This window comes from Accipiter gentilis, chromosome 11 (assembly GCF_929443795.1).
Source record: "Accipiter gentilis chromosome 11, bAccGen1.1, whole genome shotgun sequence".
Classification (NCBI taxonomy): Eukaryota; Metazoa; Chordata; class Aves; order Accipitriformes; family Accipitridae; genus Astur; species Astur gentilis.
Window position 1 is genome coordinate 15,223,582 of NC_064890.1, and position 27,926 is coordinate 15,251,507.

At 40.3% G+C, this 27,926-nt stretch overlaps 1 protein-coding gene across 12 annotated transcripts; it reads left to right on the forward strand.

The window, feature by feature from the left end:
- Window positions 1-3,506: 3,506 nt before the first annotated feature.
- PUS7 (pseudouridine synthase 7) lies at window positions 3,507-27,903 on the forward strand. Of its 12 annotated transcripts, none has more exons than XM_049814060.1 (19): window positions 3,507-3,594; window positions 4,887-5,048; window positions 6,699-6,777; window positions 7,337-7,815; window positions 9,693-9,789; window positions 9,899-10,000; window positions 10,913-11,057; window positions 15,428-15,539; window positions 17,444-17,521; window positions 17,881-17,955; window positions 19,215-19,343; window positions 19,597-19,722; window positions 20,029-20,090; window positions 20,511-20,671; window positions 21,557-21,683; window positions 22,420-22,521; window positions 25,601-25,730; window positions 26,851-26,942; window positions 27,676-27,903. In XM_049814060.1, the coding sequence occupies exons 4-19, from the start codon at window positions 7,451-7,453 to the stop codon at window positions 27,810-27,812; spliced, it is 2,040 nt and encodes a 679-aa protein (XP_049670017.1). In that variant the 5' UTR covers window positions 3,507-3,594; window positions 4,887-5,048; window positions 6,699-6,777; window positions 7,337-7,450; the 3' UTR covers window positions 27,813-27,903. The 12 variants fall into 12 exon arrangements, with proteins under 12 accessions (XP_049670017.1, XP_049670016.1, XP_049670020.1 ...); XM_049814059.1 differs by lacking the exon at window positions 3,507-3,594 and adding an exon at window positions 4,063-4,270; XM_049814063.1 differs by lacking the exon at window positions 3,507-3,594 and adding an exon at window positions 4,063-4,270 and having other exon boundaries at window positions 9,693-9,777.
- Window positions 27,904-27,926: the final 23 nt, after the last annotated feature.

Consider the following 27,926-nt stretch of genomic DNA (forward strand, 5'->3'; position numbering starts at 1 on the left):
CCCAAATACACGGAGAGGTCTTTCAGCCCGTGGAGGTGAAGGGCCTTCCCGGGGAGTTGCGGGGGGGGGGGGGGGGGGGGGGCAAGAAATACATAAGTATTCCCCCCAGCTCAGAATCAACTTAGAGGTGATAGCCTATTAAAGCACTATAAACATTGATAATTTGTGTTCTCTGAAAACCGTTTTTTGTCATTATTTTGGAAATTTGTATGATTCTTTTTGGACTGTTTTCAACATTCTTCAAAGAACTTCCTCACTGAAATTACGTACCTTGTGCATTAAGTTCTCCATCTCCAAAAAACCCCTGGATTTTTCATAATATTGTACTTTTAGATTTTGCATGGTAATGAATTATCACCTCCACTTTTCACTTCATGCAAGGCTTCAAAATAAGCATTAGAAATGCAAACAACCTACATATGAAAAATACATTAGGCTTTTAATAGTTCTTTCATTTTAATTCTCTGTGGTGCTATTAGTGACAGGTAAAAATGAGACCAGTTAAGTGCAGCTGGTGCAAAGAGGTGTAAAATTACAACTTATCTTCCTGATTGTCTGTGCCCCTGAGAGGCATAAAACTGAAGAAGAGTGAGTGCAGTTATTGCTGCTCTGTTTTACTATTTTTTCATTCTATGGAGTGGGAACAGCTCGACTTTGTACCTTTAGGTTTTTGAGGAGCATCTTCGGGGGAGACTGACTCAACATGCTTCTCACTTGTGTTCTCTTCCTAGCCAGATTTATGCTCCCATCTGCCAGTGTGTGCAATCCTGACTGCCCCTCCTCGGGAGCCTGAGACTGGGAAGACATTATAAGCTTATTACAGCCATAACTATGGTCGCTCATAATTTTTTTCCACAAAACAAACTTCCTTTAGGTTGCATTAAATGAAGTTTCTATGGGAACATACTGATACTCACATTTTAATTGAGATGAAAAAAATGTTTTAATGATACCACCTGACGGGTGTGTTAGACCATTTATAGCAGAGTTTTTTTAATTGTTAAACCAACCAGAGGAAAAAAATAAAGCTGAAGTCGCAGCCATATCACTATTTTCTTACATTTTACACTATACTTCTGTATGTAAAAGGAGCGCTTGACTAATGGAAAGAGAAAGCGGTGATGAGTGCGTGCCCTTTGCCGGCCTGCACTTGGAAACCATGTTAGGGGTAGACCATAACAGAGGATGACTGAGCATGCCATCTTTTAAGTACTGATGGTCTCTGCTTGCCAGAATGGCTCAGTTTTATCTCAGAAGCAGAACTAGAGAGTCCCTCCGTCCAGACCCTGAACCATAGGAAGGATGGTCTCAAAGATTTTGTTTGTAGATTCTCAGACATAGGCAAATAGTCACTTAATATGTCAGAGATTGCTTACTGGTATTGAGAAAGCAGTAATAAACTTTGCTGAATATATTAGAAAACTTGAGAAATGCATAGTAATGATATTATTAGAGATTTTCCTTGTGGTAGCACCTGCAGGTCCTTCAAAATGCTGGTTCTTCACTGCATGAGGCACTTCATACCACTCCAAATTCTATTCAATCCAAGCTAATCATAATGGATGACAGATGAACATAGTCAACAGGGAGACCTAACTGTAGGGTAATTATCATACCAAGCACAGGTTGTAACATACAAGCTACTTAATGACTGACAAGGATGTTGTAGACAGGGATGTACTTAATGTAGGAATTCGGAGGAGGAAAAATAAGTATTTTAGGGAAATTCTCCCACGCAAGATGAAAGAAGCAAAAAGTTACATGAGAAAAAAAGTCAGACCGATGCGTAGAAGTCTTGCTGAAGGATCCCCCAGCCAGATAATAGGCATTTGCCTGGGAGAGGTGGAGGAACTAGTTTTCGACATCTACATACCGCGGCTACAGTAATTGGTCAGATGACAGCAATGTTCAAAGGATGCATAGGTCTTTTTGTATTTCTCCTATCACCAAGACAGGTGGGAGTTGGACAATAGTAGTCCTACCTCTGGATTCCTCAGTGATGCTACAGTCTTCAGAGGTACCATGCTCTGCCTTGTGGATCGCTAATGTCTATTGCTGTTTCCAGTCCACTGTTGACCTGTTCACAGGAGCACATGAAACCCATTCCTGATATCCCTACTGGTTTCTAGTAGGTTATTTAAATTCCAAGTGTGAAGGGCGGATGGGGGTAAACGAAAACTCTGTGATAAAGACAAAGCTTTGATCCCCTAGTACTTGATTAAATAAATCGCTATGGATCCATCTCCACCCAGAACTAAGGATAGCCACAAATTGGTGCTCCTTCCTTTCTAACTGCAACATGCATTTCCTCGATGTGGTCTTTTATAAGCCAGCCATAGAGCAATGCACGTGTACCTGGGATTTTTTAAATCCAAACCAAAGTACTCCATTGTGTTACCTCCCCTCTTGGAGTAGAACAAGAAAGTAAGTACAAGGGATGAGAAAATAAGTTACCCATATATGCATAGCAGTTGTAAGTGTCATCACATATGAGTGTGATGAACAGAATACAACTAGAGAATGAAAAGCATGAGAAGTTAAAGAGTGGTGTTAATAGCTTGGCAAAGAGAAAGTCCGAGGCTGGCTAGGATTAAGATAGGACCCAAAGGGTCTTAAAGACAAACAATACGTGTTGAAGTTAACAAAAAGATGTTCTTTGCACCACTGCTTAAAATAGAAAGGAGGGTAGAAGATGACATTTTGACAATGTCAGGAACGACTCATAGTACAGATCCCGGCCTGGTTTTATTTAGTTTTAAAATGGTAGCATGATTTGCATAGATAGGGTATAGGTTTTGAAACGTTGCTGAAACGTGCCAGTGTCCTGGGACTAATGTTCAATTAGCGCAATCCGTTTGGTACATTAGGGGAGCTCAGGAAGGCCACTTCCTCATGCACATGACTCCCTGCTTTGGCTATGGCTGTATTTTGGAAATTCAACTTTTTCTATAAAGTTGCCGTTCTTTTGTAAATTCTCATCCGCTTCCCCTAGATGCCTCAAACTGGTTTTTACTGTCAAAGGAAGGCTCAGCAGGCCAGAGCTGACAGAAGTGTGGGCAAGAGCAGCCCCTCGGTGGGTACCCCCACCAACCCCCCGCACCCACCTCGCCCTCGCTGGAAGCAGCCGGGGCCGCCGCTCCCCGACACCCACCCGTGCGGGTGGCCCCGCCTGGAAAGCCTTTAATTACAAACGATTAAGCTGTGGCAAGGCGCCCTGCTAAAGGCACCTCGCCGCGAGGCCACCTGCCTCCTTCCGCGTTAGCACCCGGCCCGGCGGCCAGCGCCGGGGCCTTTCCCTCCGGGAGGCGCGGCCGAACCCCGCACCGCAAAGCGGCGGCTCTGCGGGAGTCGGCCGGGCCGCGGAGGCGCCGCCGCCGCCGCCGACAAATGGCTGCGGCGGGTGGGAGCGCTCCCCGCCGGCTGGGCCGGGCCGGGCCGCTGCGGCGGGGCCGGCCGGGGGCGGGCGCAGGCAGGAGGCCGCCTCCGCACACGCGGAGCCGGGGCGGGCCCGCGCCGCTCGCTTTCGCTGCCGCCGCCGCCGCCTCCTTCCCCGCGGCGCTGGCGCCCGGCCCGTCCTCCCGTGCCGGCGTGCGGGTAAGTGGCACCCCCCTCCCCGGCTCCTGCCTGGCGGCGGGCGGAGGCGCGCCCTCCCCCGGCAGCCGCGGCCGCACAGGGCTCCGCGGCAGGCGGCACCCGCGGCCTCCGCGGCGGGGACCGGCTCCGAGCCCCCGCTCCCGGCCCCCCGCTCCCAGCCTGGCCGCGGGGCCGAGGCGGCGGGCGGGGGGAGTCCAGCCTCGGAGCAACTTCCCCCCCCCCGCCTCCCGGCTTGCGGCGGGGGTCTCCCCGGCCCGCTCCGGGGCTCCCGCGGCGGGCGAGCGGCAGCCGCATGGTGCCGTGACCCCAGCGGCTGCCGCCCTTTGCTCCCGCCTCCTCGCCGCTCCTCCCGCCTGCCCCAGCCCCTTCGCTCGTTCTCGCCCTGCCCCGGCCGCCTCGGGGCCGGTAGCGGCAGCGCCGGGCCGCGGGACCCGCCGCCGCTCTTCCGGCCCGTCCCTCTGCCTGCTGCGGCTGCCCGACCCGCTCCCCCTGCGCGACGTCGCCGCGGAGGCGCCGAGGCTCCGCTGGCTCCCCAGCCCCCACGGCGGGGAGACGCTTCTCGCACCCGGGCGGGTTCCCCGCTGCTCCCCGCCTGCAGGGGTTGCTTTCGGGCGCTGCTGTATCGTCGCGCCCTCCTGCCTCATCGGTCGCCTTTCCATCCGATCTGCCTCGTCTCGTGAGAAACCGGCTCGGCACCCAGCGCTGGCGTGCTCCTGCTCTTTTATTTATTAAGTGGGAGGTACCCCGTAGCACCCACCCCCCCCGGTCCCCCAGCTTGTGTGTCTGCCTGGCAGGAACCACACCAGAAATAATCGCTCAGCGTTTCTTGCTGGGGAGAATCAAGCCCTTTATTTGCAGTAGTAAATTCAGTCTCAGCTGAAACATGGTTTCTGTTGAAATTGCTGCGGAGTTGCTGTTAATGCAAATCTTGGCTTTTATGGAAACACCTGTTTGCTAGGGAAAGGACCGAGATGGTTGAGCAGCTGTCAAAAAATAATAGGTGCCTCTCACTAGCAATCTGCACAAGTGACAGAGTGTGTGCCCCGCTCACTTCAACTTGCTCCTTCAAGTAATTATCCTGCAGAAATTTTCCCAGATGATGGCCACCATTTGGCGCAGGGTAGTACTTTGTTGTATGTGAGTCATTCCTCTGCTGTGAGCATAGGCCGTATCTGATAGCTTTGGGGTATTTGTGGCCAATGTTCAATTCTTCAAACGGTTTGTGTTGTTCAATAACTAGGCATAATTTTATTTTAGAAACGTGAGATTTGTTTTGTTACCTCCTTTGGCAGGTGTCTCAGAGGATTTCAGTGAGCCAAGTGGTGTTTTATTTGCCATGCAAAGACACAAGCCATCTAGAAGCCTTTTCCACATCAGTGCTTTATAACCCAGGCTCCATAAATTTGGGAACGCAGGAGAAGAATCTGGAAATGCTGGTGAATCGCTTCTCTTGGGTATGATTTTTTTCTTATTTTTAAAGAAGGATTTTATGTACCTTGTTTTTATAAACAAGGTATTTCACAAACTGAAATTGGTGCTTCCTGCTTGAAGGTACGTTGATTTGCTGATTGTTCCGCTTTCTTCTGCGTGTGTTTTGTCACTCCTCTCTTCAGGCATCATATACACTTTTTTATAAGTTTCTCCTTATTTCCCTTTTGTCCATTCTTTTTTTTAGTGTCCATTTTCAGTTATTCTCATGAGCAAAACATTTCAGGTGTTTCTAAAACAGTTGTTCCTGCCTCTTCACCCTAAGTTTGTGACCTACAATGGAACGTCCAGGCAATGAAATCAGCAGTGGCTAACAGCTAACTAGTAACAGTTAGTAAACAACCCAGCAAGTGATGATTATCGAGTTAGTAATGAGTCCTCCTTTAAAAATGTACCCTTTAAAATTAAATAGAATATGCTGTCTAGTGACTGGAGAGATAATACAGGATGATGTGTGTAGCTCTCAAATACCGCTCTGTGCCTAAGTTAATTTCTTAGTAGCAGTTGAATCCTATTAATTCAGAAACTTGCCTGTTGTTGTGGGCAAAACTGTCTTGACTCGGGGAATTTGATTTGATTTATTGCCAGTTAACATAAACTTTTAATTACTGATTTGGCTAGTGAGATACAAAGAAGACAACCAGTTAAACAAACACTTGGGGAAGACTCCTTTCCTCTCCCTTCCTTTCACTCCAGACACGTCCCCTCCCCTGCTTTCTTTGTCTCCCCTCCCCTGGTTGTCCCCACAGGTTCCACTCTGTCCCTGGGGTGAGACAGTGCTGGTGCAGGAGCTTGGGGTTGGTGCACGGAGGTTTCTTTCTGCTGCTCCTTCTTCCTCATTTCTTCTGCTCCCACGTGGGCCCCTCCACGGGCCACAGGCCCCTCAAGGGTGTGCCTGCCCCACTGTGGGCACCTTCAGAGGCTGCAGTCCTCTCAGGGGTGTCCCTGCTCTGGTGTGGAGAGCCTCCTTCCAGGAGTGCATCTCCAGCCGCGTCCCCAGCAATGCCCCCTTCCCCATGCCTCCCGCTGTGTCTTTTTTAGCGTGCTGTCACACGCCTCCTCTCGTGCTTCCCGTTGTGCTTTCTGCCACCGGCAGCATCCTCCTTTCTTAAATAAGTGGGAGCAGAGGCACTGTGTGCTGATCTGATGAGTTGGAGTTTTGGTGGGCGGTGGGTTTTGTCCATTACAGAGCCAGCTGGAACTGGCCATGACCATCACAGGGCAGGTGATGACCTCCTCCCATGCAGTCACCCGCTACCAAAACCTGCAGTTTATCCCCAACACACCCGTGTGCCAGTTGGGTGATGCTGAGAGAAAGGTCCTGTCATTGCCTAATTATAGGAACTCTGGTCTCCTTTCACAGATGTAGAAATAAACCCACGCTTCTCTGCTGTAGCGTGCTAAATAGCAATGTTGTGTTACGTCACTAGGTTGGTAACACTTTTACAATTCTATTTGTTATTAACTTGTCTGAGTAGTGTCTGCTCCTATGTAATTACTGATACCTGGGTTCAGAGGCAGCTGGTTTCTGTAATGATCACATTCATACATGTTTTCATAGTTGGGGTTTTCCACCTGAAATTTCCTCAAAGAGTTAGTTTTCCTCTGTTTTTCAGATCTGAAGGTACTAGTTCTGCTGATGCAAAGGTGGCAGCTCAAGTTGCCAGGGAAGAGTAGGAGCTCTGCTCCACCAGCGTGAGTAGTCATGTTCTTCTTGGAGATCTTTTCACTTCTTTGTTGTTTTGTTTGCCCCACTCATTCAACGATTTTGTTATCTCATCCCTCTTACCTTTTGGTCTGAAATGCTGCCACCTTGACTTCCGTGTGGGATTGTGTATGTTAGAAGAGATGAGATTTCAGGTTTGGGGGAACCGAGCCATCCTCTCTCAATCCTTGCAAGGTGGAATCTTGGTAGAACAAGGAATAATCGAGAGTAGTGATGTTTAACAGAAGGCTTGGGAACAAAAAGTTTCTTAGGCACTAAATTGCTGTTGGCAGCAGAGCCTGTGTGCACAGGGCTGGGTGCAGCTGTGGTAAGAGTTGGCAAGAGTGACAGTGGTGGTAAGTGGTCAGTGTAGTATTGAATCCTGCTCTTCCGTAGCCTAACATGCATGCTGCCTTGGGTGGGTATAAGTCCCCGTAACATCTCCCTTCTCTCTTCCCAAGTACATATTGTTTCTAGCTGTACAAAATCTTTAAATGATGTTTAACTTAAAAATGCAGAAAGTTATGTGGTTTTCCTGAACTGTTGCAGGGTGCAGAGACCTTGGAGTGAAGAGACTATGTATTGATATTGCTCTTAAACAGACAGGAAATAAGCCATTCTTCTTGCTTCTCAGGGCTTTCTATCCTACACTGTGCCTTAAACATGGAAACTGTAGAAATGAATAGTGTATCCTTGAAACGTCCTCACTCTGAGGATGATGTGACTAATGCAGATGAAATTAAAAGACAGAAGATCTCAGAGGAGTCTGAGACAGGGAACGACTCTGGGCAGAGCGTTGAGACTGTAACAGGACAACCTGACAAATCTCTGCTTGAGGACACGAAAAATGAAATAATCCCCAATGAGGAAAGTGAGGAGCAGGAAGATGAAGAACTAGAGGACAGTGATGAAGATGGAGATCCAGAGAGCTTTGCAGACATGATGAAGCATGGACTGACAGAAAGTGATGTTGGCATAACTAAATTTGTTAGCTCTCATAAAGGGTTTTCTGGAATCTTAAAAGAGAGGTAACTCTTTGTCTTGTTATGTATGTTAATTCCTTGTGTTAAGCACCTGTTCTCCATTTTCCTTTTATGAGTCACAGGACGCAACTGGATTATGTGCGGCCTCTTTGGAGGTTCATCACTTTCTTCTCCTAGTGCTGAGTCTGAAAGAAAGGTTTAATTTGGGACTCTTCTAAATTTCCCCCCCCCTTCTTTCCTGTCAAATGGAGCTCTGGAAAAGGAAGCTGTGTATGGACAGAAACATGATTACACTGACCTTTGCTATTTCTCTTGCTCTCTGGCAGTAGCATACAGCATAAAACCTTATGCAGTACGCCCACCTTTTGTACCACCATTCAGTGCTGATACAAGATGCACTGTGGAATGGTGTTGAAACCATTGCTCTTTGGTTTTTCTCTGCCTTTTTTTAGGCTAATGTCTTTAAACACGTGTATTGTCAGATTGTCCGTTAGGCTTTAAATCATAGTCTGGTCAGTTGTAATGTCATTTACAAAACATAAGAAGGAATTTTATAACTCAGGGTGTGGAATTTCACATTATATACTTAATAAGGTATTTGGGTTTTAGTAGCTTTTTTTAATGAAACTTCCAGGTTTTTTTAATTAAATAACCTCTTTGAATAAAACAGAATGCAAACACAAAAACTCACTGAAGTGAGAATCATTATTGCCCTGACGTAGCAAGGCAGTTAAGGGTGCTTTGTTTACACACCAAGAAGTCCCTGTTTTTAAATACTGGCTTCATATATAGATCATTTTACATAATAAAGTGATATGTACATATTATATATGTACTTAATCTTCATATGCAGCATTAAGCAGCTAGCATAATCCTTCACTGGGGAACACAGTCTGTGCTGAACCTCCTTCTGGGAAATCAGCCAGTTTTGAACCAAGGAGGCCAAAGGTAGCCGGATGGTAGAAACATTCGTTGGCTCATGGTTTTTCTTTGATCCTAATACCTATAATACCTATCCTTAATTTAGTTCTGGCGTTTTTATGGTACCAGTCACTAGCATGTCTAGACAGCTACAGATAATAGGAGAGAGGACACATAACACTCCTGAGGAAGGAATTCTACCAATATGATGTATGGCTGCACCAAGGTATGGCAAACAGGGGCTCGGGGGAGATGCAGTAGAAACATTTCCATGGTGAAGTTTTATTCGTCTTTCAACATTCATAGACTAAGATTTTTTTTTTTCTTTTTCTTTTTTTTTCCTTTAGAAGCAAATGCTACTTAAAAATCATTTAGCCATTGCAACATAGACTGTCTGTGCTCTGTTAAAGTCAGGGCGTTTTTGTTATTGGACATAGTGACTTGATTGAAAATGTCACAGTCAAATTCTTTGTTGCTGTCATAGAGTATGCAGAGCAACTGTTTATTTGGAGGATGTTCTTTATAATTGAATGCATGTAACAGAGCTGAATTTGTCCCGCTTTCCTTAGGTTGGCTAACATGCACTTTATTCTATAGCTTACTTGAAATGACAGAATTAATGCATGTGTGTTCACATTGTAGCAGTGCGGTAGAGTCTTAATTGCTAGTAATGACTGGTATTAAGGATATGCATTACTGATCTCTGCAAGCTAGTGAGAAAATGACTCAGAATAACTACAGCAGGTGTTTGGTTATCTGCAAAGAAGTCTGCTGTGTTTAGATATGCCAGACCTTCTGTGTTCTCATGGTATCCTTCTGAGGGATGGGAATAGGTACAGCTTTCTCACAGTTGAATTTTCTTTTATGTAAATTGAGTTATGTGAATTTGGAATTCTTGAGTGAATTCTGCTAACAAAAAGCTTCTTGGGAAAGGACTTTATGTGATGTCGGATTTTTTTTTTTTTTTTATTACAAATTTAATGCATGTTTCTTCCTATCAGATATTCGGACTTTGTTGTCCATGAAATAGGCAAAGATGGACGTGTGAGCCATTTAGATGACTTTTCTGTTCCAGTGGATGATGAGGTAAATTTTGAGGTAAAGATTTGGTAATGGCTATGTTCCTTAAGCAAAAACATTAAAAGGCTGAAAGATGTTCTGTGAGGGTTATTGAATGTTTGTTTTTCCACCCCCAAATATGTATTAGGACCCATCAGAAGAAACATTTACAGTTTTGTCAGATGAAGACAAGCAGCGTTTAGAGGAGCTCCAGCTTCTTAAGAATAAGGAAACTAGTGTGGCCATAGAGGTAAAATTAATAAATTATATGAAGGGGTGGGGTGGGATGAGAGAGTGAGTGAAGGTATGTGACGTACTTTCTAATGCATCTAAGGTATAAGAGCAGTTTGAACGTGATGCAACAGGTAATAACCAAAATGTTTACAGTTTAGGGTTTAATTCTGTGAAGCCTTACAGATACACTCAAATTCATGCACATGAGTTGTTGTTTTGATTTTGGTGGGACTGTACACCAATACATGTCAAATACATGTCTTAATTTCTGTGGCGTTAAAATTTTCTTGCAGTATTTTTGTTTTTTGTCTAGTATTTTATAGAATAATTATGTAAGAAGGGTTAAATAAAACATCCGTCCTGATGAAAGACTATTTCAAGGTCAGTGTTTAGTGATTTAATAGAAAAGAAGATAAATATGCTCTTCTGTAACAAGCAAAATGAGAAGGTACAAAATGAAATGAAAACTTTGTATTTTTAAACATCCAAATACTCCATATGCTTGAAGAATAACTGTTGAGCTAAACTTGGGACACAGAGATGAGTGGGATTAAATTTGGTATTTTCAAATATGCATTCACACATTAAATAATCTTATCTAGCCATTTTTTTTTTCTTTACTGCATATAGAAAAACTTTGTTTTGTCAGAGTTTCATTAGAAGAGGGAATTTTATTAAGCACAGAAGAAAGGAATAGATCTTGAGAATTTTCTTTTGTAAGTATTGAGGCTGGGGGTTGTAGCAGAGTTGTTTATTATTTTTCAAACTAATTTTAATAAGTAGGCCGGACTTTTAAAAGTACACCTATTCAGTACTTTAGTGCAATTTGGTAGGTTTTCTTTAAGCATGCAAAATATTTAAGTCTGAGAGAATCCCTCCCATTTTGTATTACTTTATGTGGTTTCTACATGTGTGTGTATTAACACAGGTAATTGAAGACACCAAAGAAAAAAGAACAGTTATCCATCAGGCTGTGAAGTCCTTGTTTCCTGGACTGGAGACTAAAACAGAAGATCGAGATGGAAAAAAATACATTATTGCTTATCATGCTGCTGGGAAGAAAGCACTGGCAAGTGAGTTTCAGTATCACAGCAGTTGGTTAAAGTAAATGCTAAAATTATCCCCAAACCAAAAATCATTAGTAAATACTTCAAGTGGGTGGAGTGTACTTCGTAATGTAATCTGCCTTTGCTTTTTCCTCTTTGAAACGGATGCTGTGCACCTAAAATGACTAGGAACAGAAGGAGTGTCTCAAGTTTAAATTTCTACTTGTTTTTCTTTCCAAATCATTCGTCGAATAAAACCATGTTAGAAGTGAGAGGATTTTTTGCTATTTCAGTGGGAATAGGCAAAATAGGGGCTTTATTTTCAGTATTGGAGCTTAGCTTTCATGAACTTATCTGGACGTCTAAGAGCGCATTGTGGAAGTAAGAGGTTGTAGTTGAAATGCATACATTACACTGTCAGTCAGTGTAATCTTGAACATCTTGAAAATCCATTACAAAATTCTCAATGACGTGAATAGAGACAAGCACCTATTTGCTTTCTCAGAGTTATATTTTTTTAATGAACATAATATATTTACCATGATCTTTAAGGCTACTTCTGCTGCCAGGGCTAATTACATTTGCAGAAAATTGTCTTTATGCATTATAAATCACAGTTACTATTTTGGAATAATCAAAGTAATGAAGGATTTTCAAAATGAAGTGTTATCCACCTTAACCTTGCCAAACACTGTTTTGGTTACTGGGGATAAATTCATGTGTTCTACATCTTTTAATGTTACTACAAATTTATTGCTACTAAGTGAGAAGATTGTCTACATGCAGAATGTTGCACGTTTAATGCAAGGTATTAATATTTTATTTAAACTAATTGCATTCCTATGTCACTTCAACCTACTACAAGTGACAGTATGTAAACCTAGCCCTTTTATTTTGAAGATGAAGGAGATGGAGGAAGGTTAAGGAGATAATTTAAAATTGGAACTAACACCATCTCCACATTCAATTTAGTTACTATTTTTTAAGGCTTGTTCTAAGCAAATATGGCAATGTTTTACTTTAATTGGTACAATTACAATATGTTTATGTATCTTGTTTAACCATGTTCAGAAAATTTGTATGTTTGCATGCTTTTTGCATGGAGTATGTATACTTACCAGCACAAAATTCTCCTCAGACAGTTTTGTTCTCTGTTGGTTCGTACTGGTTTTACCTCCACCTTTTCCTTCTGCTGCTTCTATTCTTTAACCATTGTTCCAGGGAAGTGATTGTTATTGAGCTGACCAATCTGATTTAAGAGATACTGTATAAAAGAATTTAAGTATTGGAAAATACAGTGAAAAGAATTTAGTGATGTGTCTCTAGGATTAAAACATTATTTGGAGCACCATCTTGTGATGCAGAGAAGCATCATCCATTCAAACTTGGATTCCTAAGCTGTGATGGTACAAACACCTGTGCATGTTGGTGGAGATGTGTGCAGTTTCAGTGAGTGTGTGTAAATGCTTATGAATGTAGGATTTAAGAGTGCAAGTTCTTCTAGTCAGGATTATATTTATCTTTTGTGTTTATATAGCCACTAATGCATCTTAGTCCTGAGTGGGTTCCCCAGGCAAGAAACATTTCAGAAGTGTAGAATATTCAAAGATTAGCTGAGATACCTGATTACTTTTGTTGATAATGTAAAAGGCTACCAAACATCCTTTGCCTAAAATTTAAAATTAGAAGCTGCTTTGTGTCTATAGTAAGTTTACACTCAAAATACTTAAAATACTGCCTTACTAAATTGTCAGTAAACTGTTTCATCGTTGTCCACAAATGAAGTTTGTTGCATCTCCGATTGAAGCTTTCCATATGTTCACTGTTTGCCTCTGCACGATTCCATTGCATAACTGTCTAAATTGCTGTCATCCACCACCTAACTGTTGGATGCTCCCTAAAGCATAAACAATCCCATAACCATAAACCTGCATGTTCACCTCTAAAAACCCTTTGACAGTCTAAAAATTAAATGCTACTCTCTTGTGCTCTTTATGCTATGCATTGGGACAGAGGTCAGAACTGCAACAGGTAAGAGATGTTGACATTTCATGCTAACAAAATGAAATGCCAACCATTATGACCTCCTAAACAGCAACAAGACTGGCCAAACTAGTAACAATTAATTCATTAACACACACACATACACACACACACCCCCAATAAGTTATGCTTAAAATTCCCTGCAACAGCCAAAAATTGGGCTTGTGCTACCTCTTTTTCCTAGTGCAGTACAGGCAGTAGTCATTAAGTGCAGAGAACGTCTACCAGTAATAAGTGATGTGAATTAACAGTTTTGACAATACTGTTTGACATCCATGGTAAATTTTCCATTGACTTCATTAAGCTGAGCCTTTGCCCTTCAGCATTGTATTTCAGACACTACTATCTGTATTTATACAACCTTAAAAGTATATATCATACATTCCAATATTAAAAAAGAGCTTCCGGCCCTCGAGCTGCAGCAAAAGGTTTGGAAAAAGTGCTTAGAAATACGATTTCACTGTCAAAAATGTAACAACTCTGAAACATAGCAATAGGGAGTGCAAACTGTCCTCTGGTCCATCTACCCAGTTGAATACTTTGAAGTAGTGGTTGAGGAATGGTTAAATATTGGTACTGTAACTGCAGCCTCCCAGTAGACAGCATGACGGGCAGTGTGGTGGATAGGCATGTGGCTTGTGATGCCCAAAGCATGAGGAGCCCATTGGTAGGTATAGTATCTATAGAGTCCTTTTAGTCTAGCCCAGATTAGGGCTCACTTTTTGAAGGGTATTGAAATGACTGCGTGTAAGATGGATTAAATTTAAAGAACGATTCCAGCTGAAGAAGACTTTCCTTGTGAATCACGCTCTGTCTTCCTCTCTTCCCTTCTAATTACCAAGTTCTTCATGAAGGACCTTGCTCTTCAAGCTGAATGCAGTGTTTCCTTGACTGTGTTTAAGAGCAGTGGTAGCTAAGAAGGGAGGCCAGCAGGAGCATGAGGTCTCTTAACAGGCTTTGGACCATGCTGCTCAGTTTAGGCTTTAGGAAACTCCATGGGGGGGGACTTTGCTTAGAAACTGATGGTACAAGGCAAGTGTTGCAATAATTTTTAAGTGAATAAAAACTATGTGTATAGTATTTTATACTGTAGCATCCAAAACTGTTTTTGCAGAAGTGTGTGTATGGATGGCAGCTTCTCAAAAAAGCAAGAATTATCTTTTACCAGAAAGTTTCCTGAAAATTAAACATATTCACTGGCTGTGTGGGCTATCTGGCTTTATTAAACTAACAGGAGCAAAAAGAGCAAAATTTCCCAAGAACTTCTTTCCTGCATTGGTGTTTATATACTGGAACAGGACTGGCTTTTTTCAGTTAGCTTTTGCTGTTAACGAAAGACACTTAAGCCCTTTTTGTACAAAACCAGGAATGTCTGCTTGGTGGCTACCAAGAGATAACGGACTTCTGATTTAAACCAAAACCAAATCCTTAGTTTTCTTCTTACAAAACAGGAGTTGGTAAACAAAGCACCTCAAAATTGATTGCTAAACCTGTGTAGAATCAGTCTGCCTTCCCAGTAATGCCATCAACAGTGGATGATTGTAAAAGGAAAGTTTTCTCTCTGGAGGCTTTTTTGTGCAGCAAAAGCTTGACAAATACATTGACAGTTTTCTTCCCTCTCCAGAAAACACCTAATTGTACAGAATTGTAAATCAGTTGTAAGTCTGCAGGAGCTGAAGTTATTTTGCCCTCTGGCCTTCCCTAAACACTGCACAGTATCTGGCTTGAATTATTTGTTAATGCCTCTATTATGCCAGATTTCTCTCTTCCACAGGATTTAAAAAAAACTTCACCTTAAAGTAATTTTTATGAGTATATTTTTTTTAGTCTTTTGTAGAGATACGACCTATGCTTTTGCATGACACACAAAAAATCCTACAGAAGTAAAGAATATGTTAGTACTATAAGTAATAATTGTAGTCTTCCCACAAACAGGCCTCCAATGGTCCTCATCTGTTAATTATAGAAGGCCCTAGATGAAATGTGGAGTGGCTTTTATTGTTGAAAGTCAGTGTAATAATAATGTTTTTGAGAAATTCAATCAGGCAATATGGCAGTTAAATGATTAGGGTATATTTTTAATAATTTCGTGACGAAGGAACTGTCACCATTTCATTCAAGATTTTCTAGGTGACAGAATTGATTAAAGAAAAGCATACAGCCCAGTGGAAAGGGAAAAGGTCTTTTTCAATGTGCTTTGCAGTTCTTTTTCTTTTTTTTTTTTTTTAAAGCAGATGGAAATTAGCAGAAATTGAGTCTTACACATTTGTTTTAAATGTAGCTGCAATGGCAAAGATACTAATTACGTTTAAAAAAAATGACACTTTACAAATTTTCACCTTTCTTTTTTAAAGATCCAAGAAAACACTCTTGGCCAAAATCTAGGGGAAGCTACTGCCACTTTGTACTGTACAAGGAGAACAAGGATACTATGGATGCCATTAATGTCCTATCCAAATTTTTAAGGTAAGGCTGTTGTTTCTGCCAGCCTGGATAGCATGCAGTCCTCCCCCTTGTCCTGGTTTCAGCTAGGATGGAGTTAATTTTCTTCCTAGTAGCTGGTATAGTGTTGTGTTTTGGATTTAGTATGAGAAGAATGTTGATAACACACTGATGTTTTCAGTCGTTGCTCAGTAGTGTTTAGTCTAAAGTCAAGGATTTTTCAGCTCATACCCAGCCAGTGAGAAAGCTGGAGGGGCACAAGAAGTTGGCACAGGACACAGCCAGGGCAGCTGACACAAACTGGCCAACGGGGTATTCCATACCATGGGATGTCATGCCCAGTGTATAAACTGGGGGGAGTGGGGGGCTGGCGGTGTGGGGACAGATCGCTGCTTGGGAACTAACTGGGCATCAGTCAGTGAGTGGTGAGCAGTTGCATTGTGCATCATTTGTTTTGTCTATTCCAATTCTATTATTTTTATTGTCATTCTATTATATTATCATTACTATTTTCTTCCTTTCTATCCTATTAAACTGTCTTTATCTCAACCCACAAGTTTTACTTTTTTTTTTTTTTGTTCTGTCCCCCATCCCACTAGGTGGAGGGGGAGTGAGTGAGCGGCTGCGTGGTCCTTAGTTGTTGGCTGGGGTTAAAACCCTGTATATTTCATGTTACTGTGAATGTTATGCTTCAGAATTGTGTAAGAGCAACACAAGTGATCACTATTGCCTAATTTGTAGCCAGTGTTTAACAGTGTTAAAAAAAAAAAAGTTATTTTAGAATATCAAATTTGAAACTTGTAAGTTTTGGAAGGATGTGAGAATGGAACAGAATGATCCCAAGAAATTTAAAAGACTGTACTCTACTACTTCAATGGAAAAAGGTCCACAATTGAAGTTGGCTGATGTGAGAAAGGCTTGGCAGCTCAAAGCCTTAATGTGCGTAACCTGAATTAAAAGCCAGTTTTTTCCCAGTGTGTGAATATATGCAAGTATGTTATGAACCTGTCAGATATTGTTGTGATAATATGCTGATCAGTTCCTAAGCAGTTACAGTTGATAAACTGTTGTTCCATGTATTAATTTCTCCATGGCAACACAGTCTTAGTTCCTTTCACCCCATCAAGTGCAGCAACAAAAAGATTTGCCAAAGGCGTGATGTGAACACAGTGAATTGCAGGGGAAGGACTACTTTAAAATTGGGTCAATTCAGTGATCTACTTATAGGGAAACTTCACTACTTCCCTTCTTTTCCCTTCACCCTTCCTGTCCAAAAATAAATGTTTGTAATCTAGGCTCTTAACCAGTATACTACTAGTATTTGTATTTGAGAACAGAATGGTAGGAGCATAGTTTGGTGGAAGAATTTATGTAATGGCAATCCTGCTACCCCCTGGTGCCCATAGCTGGAATAACTGGAAATATTCCCTGTGTTAACACAGGCTGTAAAGTACAAAGTCGAAAAAGGAAAGGAAATTTTCCACTCAAGGAAAGAAATTGATCAAATTTTAAATTAACTTCTCATATTCTCACATAATGTGTGTGCATGGTATTCAAACAGACATGTTATTTGAAGTTTAAGGAAGAAATGAACATGTTTGGGTTTTGGTATTTTTTAGTGGAATTAGTGGTGGCTGCATGTTTGTGCATTGAGTGGATGTATATAAAGAAGTACTTCAAAGCTTATATTCTGAAAGCACAGTTGTGGCAAAAGTGAATCTGTCTACGTATATTTTTTTCTGTGTTTTATGTACTTATAGATGAGATTAGAAAATGTCACATGTCAAATTGTAGCCAGTTCTGAGGAATATATGTATATTTTCTATTTTTAATACTGACGATTAATAATTCTAGGTAATTATAGTGAAAATTATGTTTGATCTGTGGCTATTTTAATATATATAATATCTGTTACTGTTGCTTTTAAGAGTGAAGCCAAACATATTTTCCTACATGGGAACTAAAGATAAAAGGGCTATAACAGTTCAAGAGATCGCTGTTCTTAGGTAAGTGAAAGTACACTGGAGTATTTGCTCTCGTACCATGACAGCTTGAATATCTTGCTAAATACCTTGAAGACTCAGTATGCATGTGATGCAAATGGCAGATTCAGGTCCTGATCTTGTAAAGCACATGTATTAATGAAGATGCTATAATCCTTTTTTATTCCATGGTGATTGCTAGTATTTTCAGTCAGTGGTTCTCCGAGTCATAGGCTGGATACATTTATTTGGCTGAAGCAGTGGGCCAAATTGCCTACATGCTCTTACTTTGCATGGCTCCCATGCAACAGCAGAAAAACAGAATGACACAGTGAAAATTATGTCCTATTTCCTTCCTGACTTTTGTTTCCCCCTTCCTCCAGCTGGAATCCTATTTTCTTTCTCACTGAACACTCTGAACAGCTCCAGAGAAGGCTAACCACTGTCTTTGCTCATCTGTGAGTAGCCAGAAGAGGCAAAAATTTATGAGGAATTTTTCCTGCCTTAACCTACTCTCATAAGTCATCTACTAAGAGAAAACAAATTTTATTTTCCTCATATTCCAAGATAATTATATGGTTTCTGGGCACTTGAAATTAGTGTTACATCCATAACCAAGAACGATGGATGCCTCACAGTCATATATTACAATATCTGTTTAGCTAGCTGGAATATTCTGCCTGGACTACTGTTTACGACTCTTTGAAAACCACACTCCTCAGGTGAGGAATTCCAAGGTTTGAGAGCCAGAAATTTGATCAAATCCTTGTTAAAAGGGGGGCATTCACTACTTAACTGTTCATATTTTTCCTCCCAGTGGTTTGCATGTGCATACGTTGGCACACATAAAAGGAATTAGTGATTTATGAATTGTGAGAAGCCCCAGATTCTTGTTGCTGCAAGGCAGGTCTGCAAAGTGATGACAATTAACCAGACTTGTGGTGTAGCCATCTCAGGTGCTGTTCCTTTGCTTTTAACATGATCGCATTTAATGTTGTGTCCAAGAGCTTCAGTGTTTTGTAAGCATTGCCTGCGGAGGAGAGTACTGATTTGTGGTGTCTGTTCAGTAGTGCCACGGTACCGGACTCTCCTGCGCAGCATTGGAGAAGGATGGCGCAGGAGAGGAGACATTACCATTTATCAGCCCGGTCTGAGCTGGGTATGCTGGCCGTGCTAGTTGGCAAACTTGTCTATCCTGGTATAAATTTTAGTGGAAGTGTCAAAGAGCAAAGAACAGGGTATGGTCCCAAAAGTACTAGCAACAAAAATGACATATACCGGTGACAGACTGGATTTCATGTTTCTTCATCTGCAGTAAGCTTACACAGTGGCTAATTACTTAAGTCCGTGGTTATGACTGCTAACTGGAGTGTATTCATTGTGTCCTTACTCAAATAAAGCAGACTTCAGCTTGTGGGGTACAGTATACATCAATATTGCAATGTACTCTTTGTTGAGTGCATACTGTAACATAGATCTGAAAAGACAGTACTAACAGTCTTTGTCACAGTATACATTTTTCTCTTGTATAAGTAGCCTTAAGAATTACCTGTTCTTTTCTTTTAGGTATTTCATTAAAATACTTCAAAAAGGCAACAATAGAAAATTGGGGAAACTGGACTTGCTGCTTTTTGTTTTGAAATGATGGAATTTCTATATTTGTTTAACTGTGTTTTTCTAGGCATAGGTTTGGTCACTGTTTTCTGTTTCTTTTTAGAATCACTGCACAAAGACTTGCTCATTTGAATAAATGTTTGATGAACTTCAAATTAGGAAATTTTAGTTACAAGAACCATCCACTGAAATTAGGAGAACTGCAAGGGAACCATTTCACTGTTGTTCTCAGGTAGTATGTTAGTATGTATTCAGACAGTTCTGTTAGAATTTTTTTTTTCTCTTTAAATAGTTAAAGGATATCAGTGCATCTTGTGTTACAAAAAAGAAGAAAAGTCCTTCTGTTGACAGGAGTCCATTGAATTTGATAAGCGCTATATAATGTTGATGTTGAGCTTTAGTATTATGGGGATCACAAAATAGAGTAAGCCCTTAAGCTGTCTGTAACTCTTTTTTTTTTTTTTTTTTTTTTTTTTTAATACTAGAAACATAACAGGAACTGATGACCAGATAGAGCAAGCAATGCACTCTCTCAGGGAAATTGGATTCATTAATTACTATGGAATGCAAAGATTTGGAACCACAGCTGTTCCTACATATCAAATTGGCAGGTATGTGTTGTTTTCTTTTTTTTTTTTTTTTTTTTTTTTTTTTTTTTAGATTTTATTTTTATCTCTGTATAATTTCTAATGTATTTTGGGGAATGTTTTTCTGGCATATTGCATGTGCCAGTTTTAATTTTAGACTTAAGAAAGAACTTGTTTCTGAACTTGCTTCAGCATGTATCTTGCATAATACCACTACTTTTAATATTCCATAAATCTAAATACTAATACTTCTTTTTTTGCATAAGTTGGCTAAATCTCCTTAAAATATATGTAGTCAGTTCTTAATAAACTTTACTGTTTGAATCTTAGAGCTATTCTACAGAACAACTGGAATGAAGTAATGGATTTGATATTAAAACCACGACCAGGAGGTAAGGACTGAAAAATGATATATCAAGTGTTTCTGCCTCTCCTCTTCCAAGAACTCTATGTTCAGGAAAAACACTTTTAGATTTTGATTCTTTTAATTTGAAAGGACGTTTGTGAGGACAGCTTTGCACATGCTAAACTTCAGCCAGTTTAGCAATGGAGAAGCAATCTTCGGACTCTCTGCTTCTCTTTCCTTGCTGTGCAGTTTATTGCATTGGGGGTGAAAAGGGACCCGAATACTTACACACAGAGCCTGCTCAGACTTCATGTGGAGCCTTCCAGCCTCAACTATTCTGTGATTCTGTTAATCTGTGTAATTACTGTGACTGAAACTTTAATTTTTCAATTGTTTTAACAAAAGGTGAGATGGATGCTGTTTTGGTGTGTAGTTAAAATATTTTTGTTTTACATCCTTCTTCTAGCTGAAAAGGGATACTTGGTAAAATGCAGAGAAGAATGGGCAAAGACTAAAGATCCAGCAGCAGCCCTCAAGAAACTACCTGTAAAAAGGTGCGTGGAAGGACAGCTTCTACGTGGACTCTTAAAGTATGGAATGAAGAACATAATCTCTGCATTTGGCATAGTGAGTGTAAAAGTGCTGTGGGGTATTTACTTGAATAAACATTGTTTTGATGGTATCATGATGAATTTGAAATAGACTCATAGATGCTTGATGAATAGAAGGTTAAGTGTAAAATCTTTCCATTTATCCTGTCTTTTTGCTTGAAGTACTGCTGCATGGTAACTGATGACATCTGTAATTAATGTGTGCATAATGAGCTTTCCAATTTATACAACAAACTCTGGTATGTTGGAAGCAATACAGTTATACTTAGTAACCATGTATAATACAGATCCGAGAATTGTGCAAAGGTTCAGTATCAGAGTTCTTCTGTTGCTTTAAAAGTATAAATCAAACTGATAGTGTGCTATTGAATCAGCTTGGCATAGAGATGGTGGATTCACTGTCATTTTTGAGTACTGTAATCAAGATCAAGTCTTTGGAGAAAATACCTCATCACCAGCAAACTACTGGTCCATTGTAGGAGCTGAGGAATAATTTCTTGTTTATGAAGAAGATAATTAGAGTAACACTGTGCTTTCACATCTGCAAAGTTTACTTACGATTTCAGGAGATTGAGTATGAATTCAGTGTTTTGTAATAGCCCCAGGTGTTTGATGAGCTGCTGAATAAAAAAAAAAACCCAACTTTTTTTTTCTTCTTTTTTTTCTTAATTTAAGTACAGGTTTTTTTGTGTGGATTTCAAATGTACAAAAGCATTATTTCTTCACATACCTTTTTCCCAAATAATGAACAAAAATCAAATCTGTATATGAAGAAATTGTGTTAGTCTTGTTGCTGGAGAAGGTAACATTTCAAATATATGCCGTTTTGGTTATGATTGAGAAAAAAAACCTAAAAATACCTCTTTCTGAAGTTTCACTTCTTTTTTTTCTTTACCTCTAGATACCAAGAAATAATCGTTTAATGTATATTCATAGCTACCAGAGTTATGTGTGGAATAATATGGTGAGCAAGAGAATAGAAGAATACGGGCTTAGAGCTGTACCAGGAGATCTCACACTTAAAGGAGGTAAAAACAGACAAAAAAAAAGTTTTGCTGTGTAGTTCAAATTCCTAGGAAAACAAGGCACATATCTGTTTATGTGATACTGCGTACATATTTTCTTTTTCCCTCTCACCCATTTTGGTCCAGTGATTTCTGAATCCATTGGCCAGTTTTAGTCAAATTTTGCAAGGAATTGTAAGTTAGGTATTACATGTCCATGAGCTGTTGGTTTGCTTGTTTTCCCAAATAGCTGGATAGGGAAGAGAGACAATGAAGGACTGATTGTTCTCAAGAATGAACTCAAACCTAGTTGAGCTATGGAGAACTATGGAAGGATGTTATGAATGTTTTAACCACAAAAGTTTTTGTTCGCGTTAGTGTCTTGTAAAGCAGAAGCTCCACTCAGTTAAAAATTTCTTCACTTGGATTTGCTCTGGCATTTCCCTGGGGTGAGAATATCCGCAGTATTTCTCCTTCATGTATGCCTGGTAAGGGGATTATCCATCTAGCAGTCCTTGTTTCATTCAACTTTAAAAAGTCACTGGAAACCAGGCTGTGATTCTGCTGGTAACTGTGACAGCCTTGAAGACTGTTACTTCTTTTCTTGGAAATGTTGTCTATTAAGGGGAGATAAAATACCATAGTTATCCCTCTCAAAGTAGGCTTTGTTGCAATCAAATGGTTCATTTTAAATTTAGCTAATGTTAACTGTCACAGACATCCATACTGGCAACTCTTCATTTTTCTGTCCTGATTGTAGCCACAGCTGTTCATATCGAAGAAGGAGATGTTGATAACTACACTATCCATGATGTAGTGATGCCGTTACCTGGATTTGATGTTATTTATCCAAAGCATAAAAGTAAGTCTGACTGTTAACTTATGTACTTACTCTGAAAATGAAAGTCTGCTTTAAGATTGTTCTTAAAAGGAAGATTAGATCTACGCAACCTTGATGGCCATTAAAACAATACACTGTTTCAGATCTGATACGTTACTGTCAGCCTCTTCCATTTTGATTATAATAGTCTCCATTTGTAACTTGTTTCACTTAACATCAGTCTGTTTCATATTTCTTTTTAGCTCATAGCTTTTCCAAAGAAAGAGATTTTTTTACTGAGGCAAAATTATTTATCTCAGCACAAATGGAAAAAAATGGTGAAACGTTAATTGAAAAGTGTATGCATTTGATCTTTAAATTAGAAAACAAACCAAACTTCTGGAATTTGTAACCCAAGCGAATGCTTGGAAGTTAGCAAAAAGAAACAGATCTGTTTAATTAAATATTAACCAACATGAATGTTTTAAAAAAATATTTTAAAAAGCATATCTTTCATCTCCTGTTTATACAGTATCTTGGATCTAAATTGTTTTTAATCGAATAGGTTGAGTGATCTATAATTAATTGCATGGAGCAAGATGTTACTATTAAGGGATAGAGTTGTAGAATCATTTCAGTTGGAAAGGACCTCAGGAGGCCATCTGGTCCAACCTTTTGGTCAAAGCAAGGGTAGTGCTCTATTTGGGCCAGCTTGCTCAGAGCTTTGTCTGAAACTTTCAAGAACAAATAGTCTCTAAGTCTTCTCTTCTCTAAGCTAAAGAAGCCCAGTTCTCTTCGACTCTCCTTACAGCACATGGGCTACACTCCCTGGCCACTGAGGTTGTCCTGCATTGGAGTCATTCAAGTTCATCAGCATCTACTTTGTACTGGGTGCACTATTCTAAGTGCAGTCTCATTAGTGCCCAGTAAAGGGCAGTAATTGTTTTTCTTTGTGTAGCTACTGGCTAAGCTCCTAATGATATTAGCTTTTGTTCCTGCCAGAGCACTCTGTTAAGTCTTCTTTCCACTGGGAGTCCCAGGTGACTGTCGGCAGAGTTGCTCCCTAGCCTGGACCATTGCAAGGAGTTAATCACTCTCAGGTACAGGACTTTGTCCTTGCTGAATTTCATGAGGTTTCTCTTGGCCCGTTCCTCTAGCCTGCCTAAGTCCCTCTGAATGGCAGTCCTGCCTTGAGTGTATCGACTGCCACCCCAGCTTGATTTGTCCACAGACTTGTTGGGGGGAATTCCAGCTCCTCCTCCACGTATGCTGATAAAGGTAACAGGACGCATCCCAGTTCCTTGAGGAACTCTGCTTGTAACGAGCTTCTAGGTAGAGCTCAAACCAGTAGTGGCTATCCTTTGAGACGATGAGCCAGACAGTTCTTTACCCACCTAGCAAGTCCACCCACTGTAATGTTCTAATCTTGGATACAAGGATGCTGTGGGAACATGTCAACAGCCTTGCTAAAGGCAAGGTAGGCAACAGTCACTGCTCTCCCCTCATCTACAGGTGTAATAATTTCATCATAGAAGGCAGTAAGGTTGGTGGGTTTTTTGGTTTTTCTTTTCGTTTTTCCCTCTTTGGTAAAACCATGCTCACCACTGTTCTCATTGTGTGCCCAGAAACGTGTTCCAAGAGGATGAGCACCATTATTTTTCCTAGGGACCAAAGTGAGTCTGACTGGTCTGTAATTCCCTAGATCAGACTTCTTGCCCTTTCTGAAGGTGAGTGCAACACTTGGTTTTCTGCAGTCGCCTGGGACCTCCCCAGATCAACACGATCTTTCAGAGATGATAGAGAAAACCTTTACCATGATGTGAGCCAGCTCTTTCAGCCTGTATCTTCTTCCAGTACTGGTAGTCCCTCTCTTTCCTGAACCTTGCCTCTAGGAACAGTGGCCTGGGAGAGCTTGGTGGTCAAGACTGAGGCAAAGGAGGCGCTGGGACCGTCAGCCTTATGTCTGTCTCTAGACCAGCTGCCCCATTTAGCAGCAGGCCAACATTTTCCTTGTTGTATTCTTTCATTCCTGATGTTGCAGCTTAACTCTGTTGCTCTTGATGTCTGTTGCTGATTTCAACTCCAGCTGAGCTTTGGCTTTCCAAACACCATCCCTACGTGCCTGGACAATGTTTGTATAATCCTTCTTCGTAGCTGGCCCTAGCTTTCACCTACTGTATGTGTCCTTACATATGAGCTTAGTCATGAGTTCCCTACATAGCCAAACCAGACTCCCAATACGTATGCTTGTTTTCCTCAATATTGGGTTGAACTGCTCTTGTACTTGGTCATCCTTAAAAGACCAGTCAAGTCTCTTGAGACTGTCTGCCTGTCAGAGCTAAGTCCCAGAGCTAGGATCCCATTTATCACCCACCTCTGAGACACTTGGAAGGTAAAGATCTTTGTGATGAGCTGTGGCTCTGAACCACACTGAGTTAAAAGATTGGAAAGAAAAGCTGCAATTTTTTACATTCAATATATTTATACTGGGGTTTGCCCACAGTAAGCCTAACTTATTCCTGTTTAAAATTCCCAACTGCATGAAGTAATGCTGGCAAATGTACTGCAGATGAAAGGCACCAGACAGCATTTAGGTGCAGTATATTCTTGCATTTCCATTGTCTTCCCCAGGTATGCATGCACAAGCCCTTACTTGAAGATACAAGACTTACAGAATTACTCCTGTTGGCAGTGTACTTAAGGGTCCCTACCGGCTAATTTCTTCAGAGGGCGCTCTTAACTCATTTCACTCTGCTGTTGTTTCAAAGAGAACAATGGGTAGTCTGGTCCCTTTTATTTTTTTTCTCCTCTGTATACCTGAGACTAGTCTTGTGAAGTTTAGATAATTGGAAAGCATGTATGAGATGTCAGCAAAATATTTTGTAAATTTTGTTTTCAGCTGAAATTTTGATTTGCTAAGATTATTTCTTAGTTACTGGCCTCTACTAATCAGGTTGTGGAAGCAAACAATGTAGGTAATAAGATTTGCAATAAGTAATTTTAAACTTATGTAACATTTACCCCATATATGCTGAAACTACTAAATATAAGGGAAGGAATGATCCATGAAAACGGGCTGTTTCAATCAGCCTCTCATATTAAATATTTTCTTCTCTTGCAGTTGGTGAGGCCTACAAGGAAATGCTAGTAGCTGACAATCTTGATATCAACAACATGAGGCATAAAATCAGAGATTATTCACTTTCTGGAGCCTACAGAAAGATTATCATTCGACCTCAGAATGTGAACTGGTAAGTAGGAGAATAAAGGAAATTACACTTGAATTGGCAACATTGAGTATATGTGAGATGACTAAGTACAAGAACCACTAGATTGACCTGCGGGACATACATGTAGACCGAAGCATAGATAGGGAGGAACCTCTGTGCATTTCCCTCATGTTTTTTATGTAGTTGAAGTTGAACCTTAACCTTATTTCTTCCTTGGTTGTCTGGTTCTGTGATGCATGAGTGTCAAGACATCTATCTAGTTGTTGGACTCCTTGCAAGGGCTTGCCCGAACACTTCATAGATAATTATTTACGTTGAAACCATGATAGATAATATTCAAAACAGGGGGTTTTGTAGTCTTGCTGTGAGAAACGTGGTTTCCAATTATCTGTCTGTCAATCAGAAAGATTTGTATCACTTAAACCTACTAAATCACTGTTGTTAGAGATACAACCTAGTTGTCACAGGGCAACTGAATAAATACCTTTTAAACAGGTGACTGTACAAAGGTGCAGAAAGACTTGCTCGCTAATGCATAGGAAAAAAATATAGCAGGTTTAGGAGGGAGACAAAAGAAACAAATGTTTACACTTTATTTTAATTAGTGCTGATGTTTAAAGCCTATCTACTTCCTATTACTTTTTCAGCCTCATCATTACATACAGATTTTCTGTTAAATGAATGGCAGAAAGAGTAGAATATGTATTTAAGCCCTTTCAAAGACGTTTAGATGGCTTTCTTCAAAATGAAGGCTTCCCCCGCCCCCCTGCCCAAGTATTCTTAGAGTTGACACCATTCTTCCCATAATTTCATAAACTGTACTTCTTGCATAGCTGGAAATCCTGACAGCCTGCAAGGGAAAACAGATGAGTTGTGCATAGAAAGTTCTCACTAGTTTGGTTTTTTTAATAATCTTCATCAAACAGAGACAAGTCTTGTACATAAAGCTTTACCAGTTATTGCACCGTAAATGCTGCCTTACCTTATTTTATTAGAAAATAAATTCCATTTCAGTTGTAACTGCCAAATTATAATAATAAATATTATTATAATAAATATAAATTTATATAAAGCAATAAACCACAATTTTTATTCTAAATTATTTAAAAAATAATTTTAAAATCTTATGTATATTACAAAGGGAGGTTGTTGCATATGATGATCCCAGAATCCCATTATTTACTACGGATTTGGATAAGCTGGAAGGAAAACCATTACCAGTTCTTCCTACAGGTAAGGTGATTTTTCTGCTGATGTTTGCAAAATAGAAGTTTGATCTGGCTGTTGCTTTGAACTGCTACATATTGAAAGCTCTTTTAAGGAAGAGCTTTAATTTACCTAGACTGTTAAGCAATGGTATTAAAGATCTCCAAAGTTAGGTGTCTAAATAAGTACCCTTATTTCTCAAGAGTGGAAGCAATTCTTCCAGCAGTCTGTATTGACTGTTACATTTTCTTAGAAGCATCTGTAAAATTGTGTAAATGTTTAGAAATAAATGTCTGTGAAATGCATGAAGGTGAAATTAAGCCACAAATTGTCTATATGCTTGAGCATGTATTATTTGTGCTGAACACAAGAGACAACTTAAATACTTAACGGAATTCAATAGAGATTTTTTTATGTAACTCTGGTTACAATGTCTTTTGACACTGCTTTCCAGATAAAGTAAAGAGAGGCTAGGAATTCAGTTTTGAAAGAACAAAAGTTTATTTTGCTTTTAAAAGGAAGAAGGCCTCCAAAACACCACCTCCTGCTGAGAGAAAAATGTTAAAGAGAAGTTGTTTTATGAAATTTTGCAGTGGATTGTAAAATTGGAGTATGGTGGTGGCAGTTGCTTTGCTTTATGGGTTGGGGGGGGTTGGTCGTGAGAAATTTTAGTTGAGTTTAGGTGGCATCCAGAATAAGCATTATTTATGCACTTAACAACTTTTTCTTACTTTGTGTCTCCTCTTACCCCTTATGACAGATGGTAAATTCAGGGCACTAAAGATGGAGTTCTCCCTTCCCCCATCCACTTACGCTACCATGGCGATTCGAGAAGTTTTGAAAATGGACACGAGCATAAAAAACCAGACACAACTGAATACTACCTGGTTACGCTGAGTAAACTGCAAAAAAGACTTAGATTTTAACATATATAAAGTGTTTTCCTATTTACATGTTCTGTACAAATCTTTAAAGATTGGTAGTAAGAGATTTGTATTTTTTTAAGTTTTT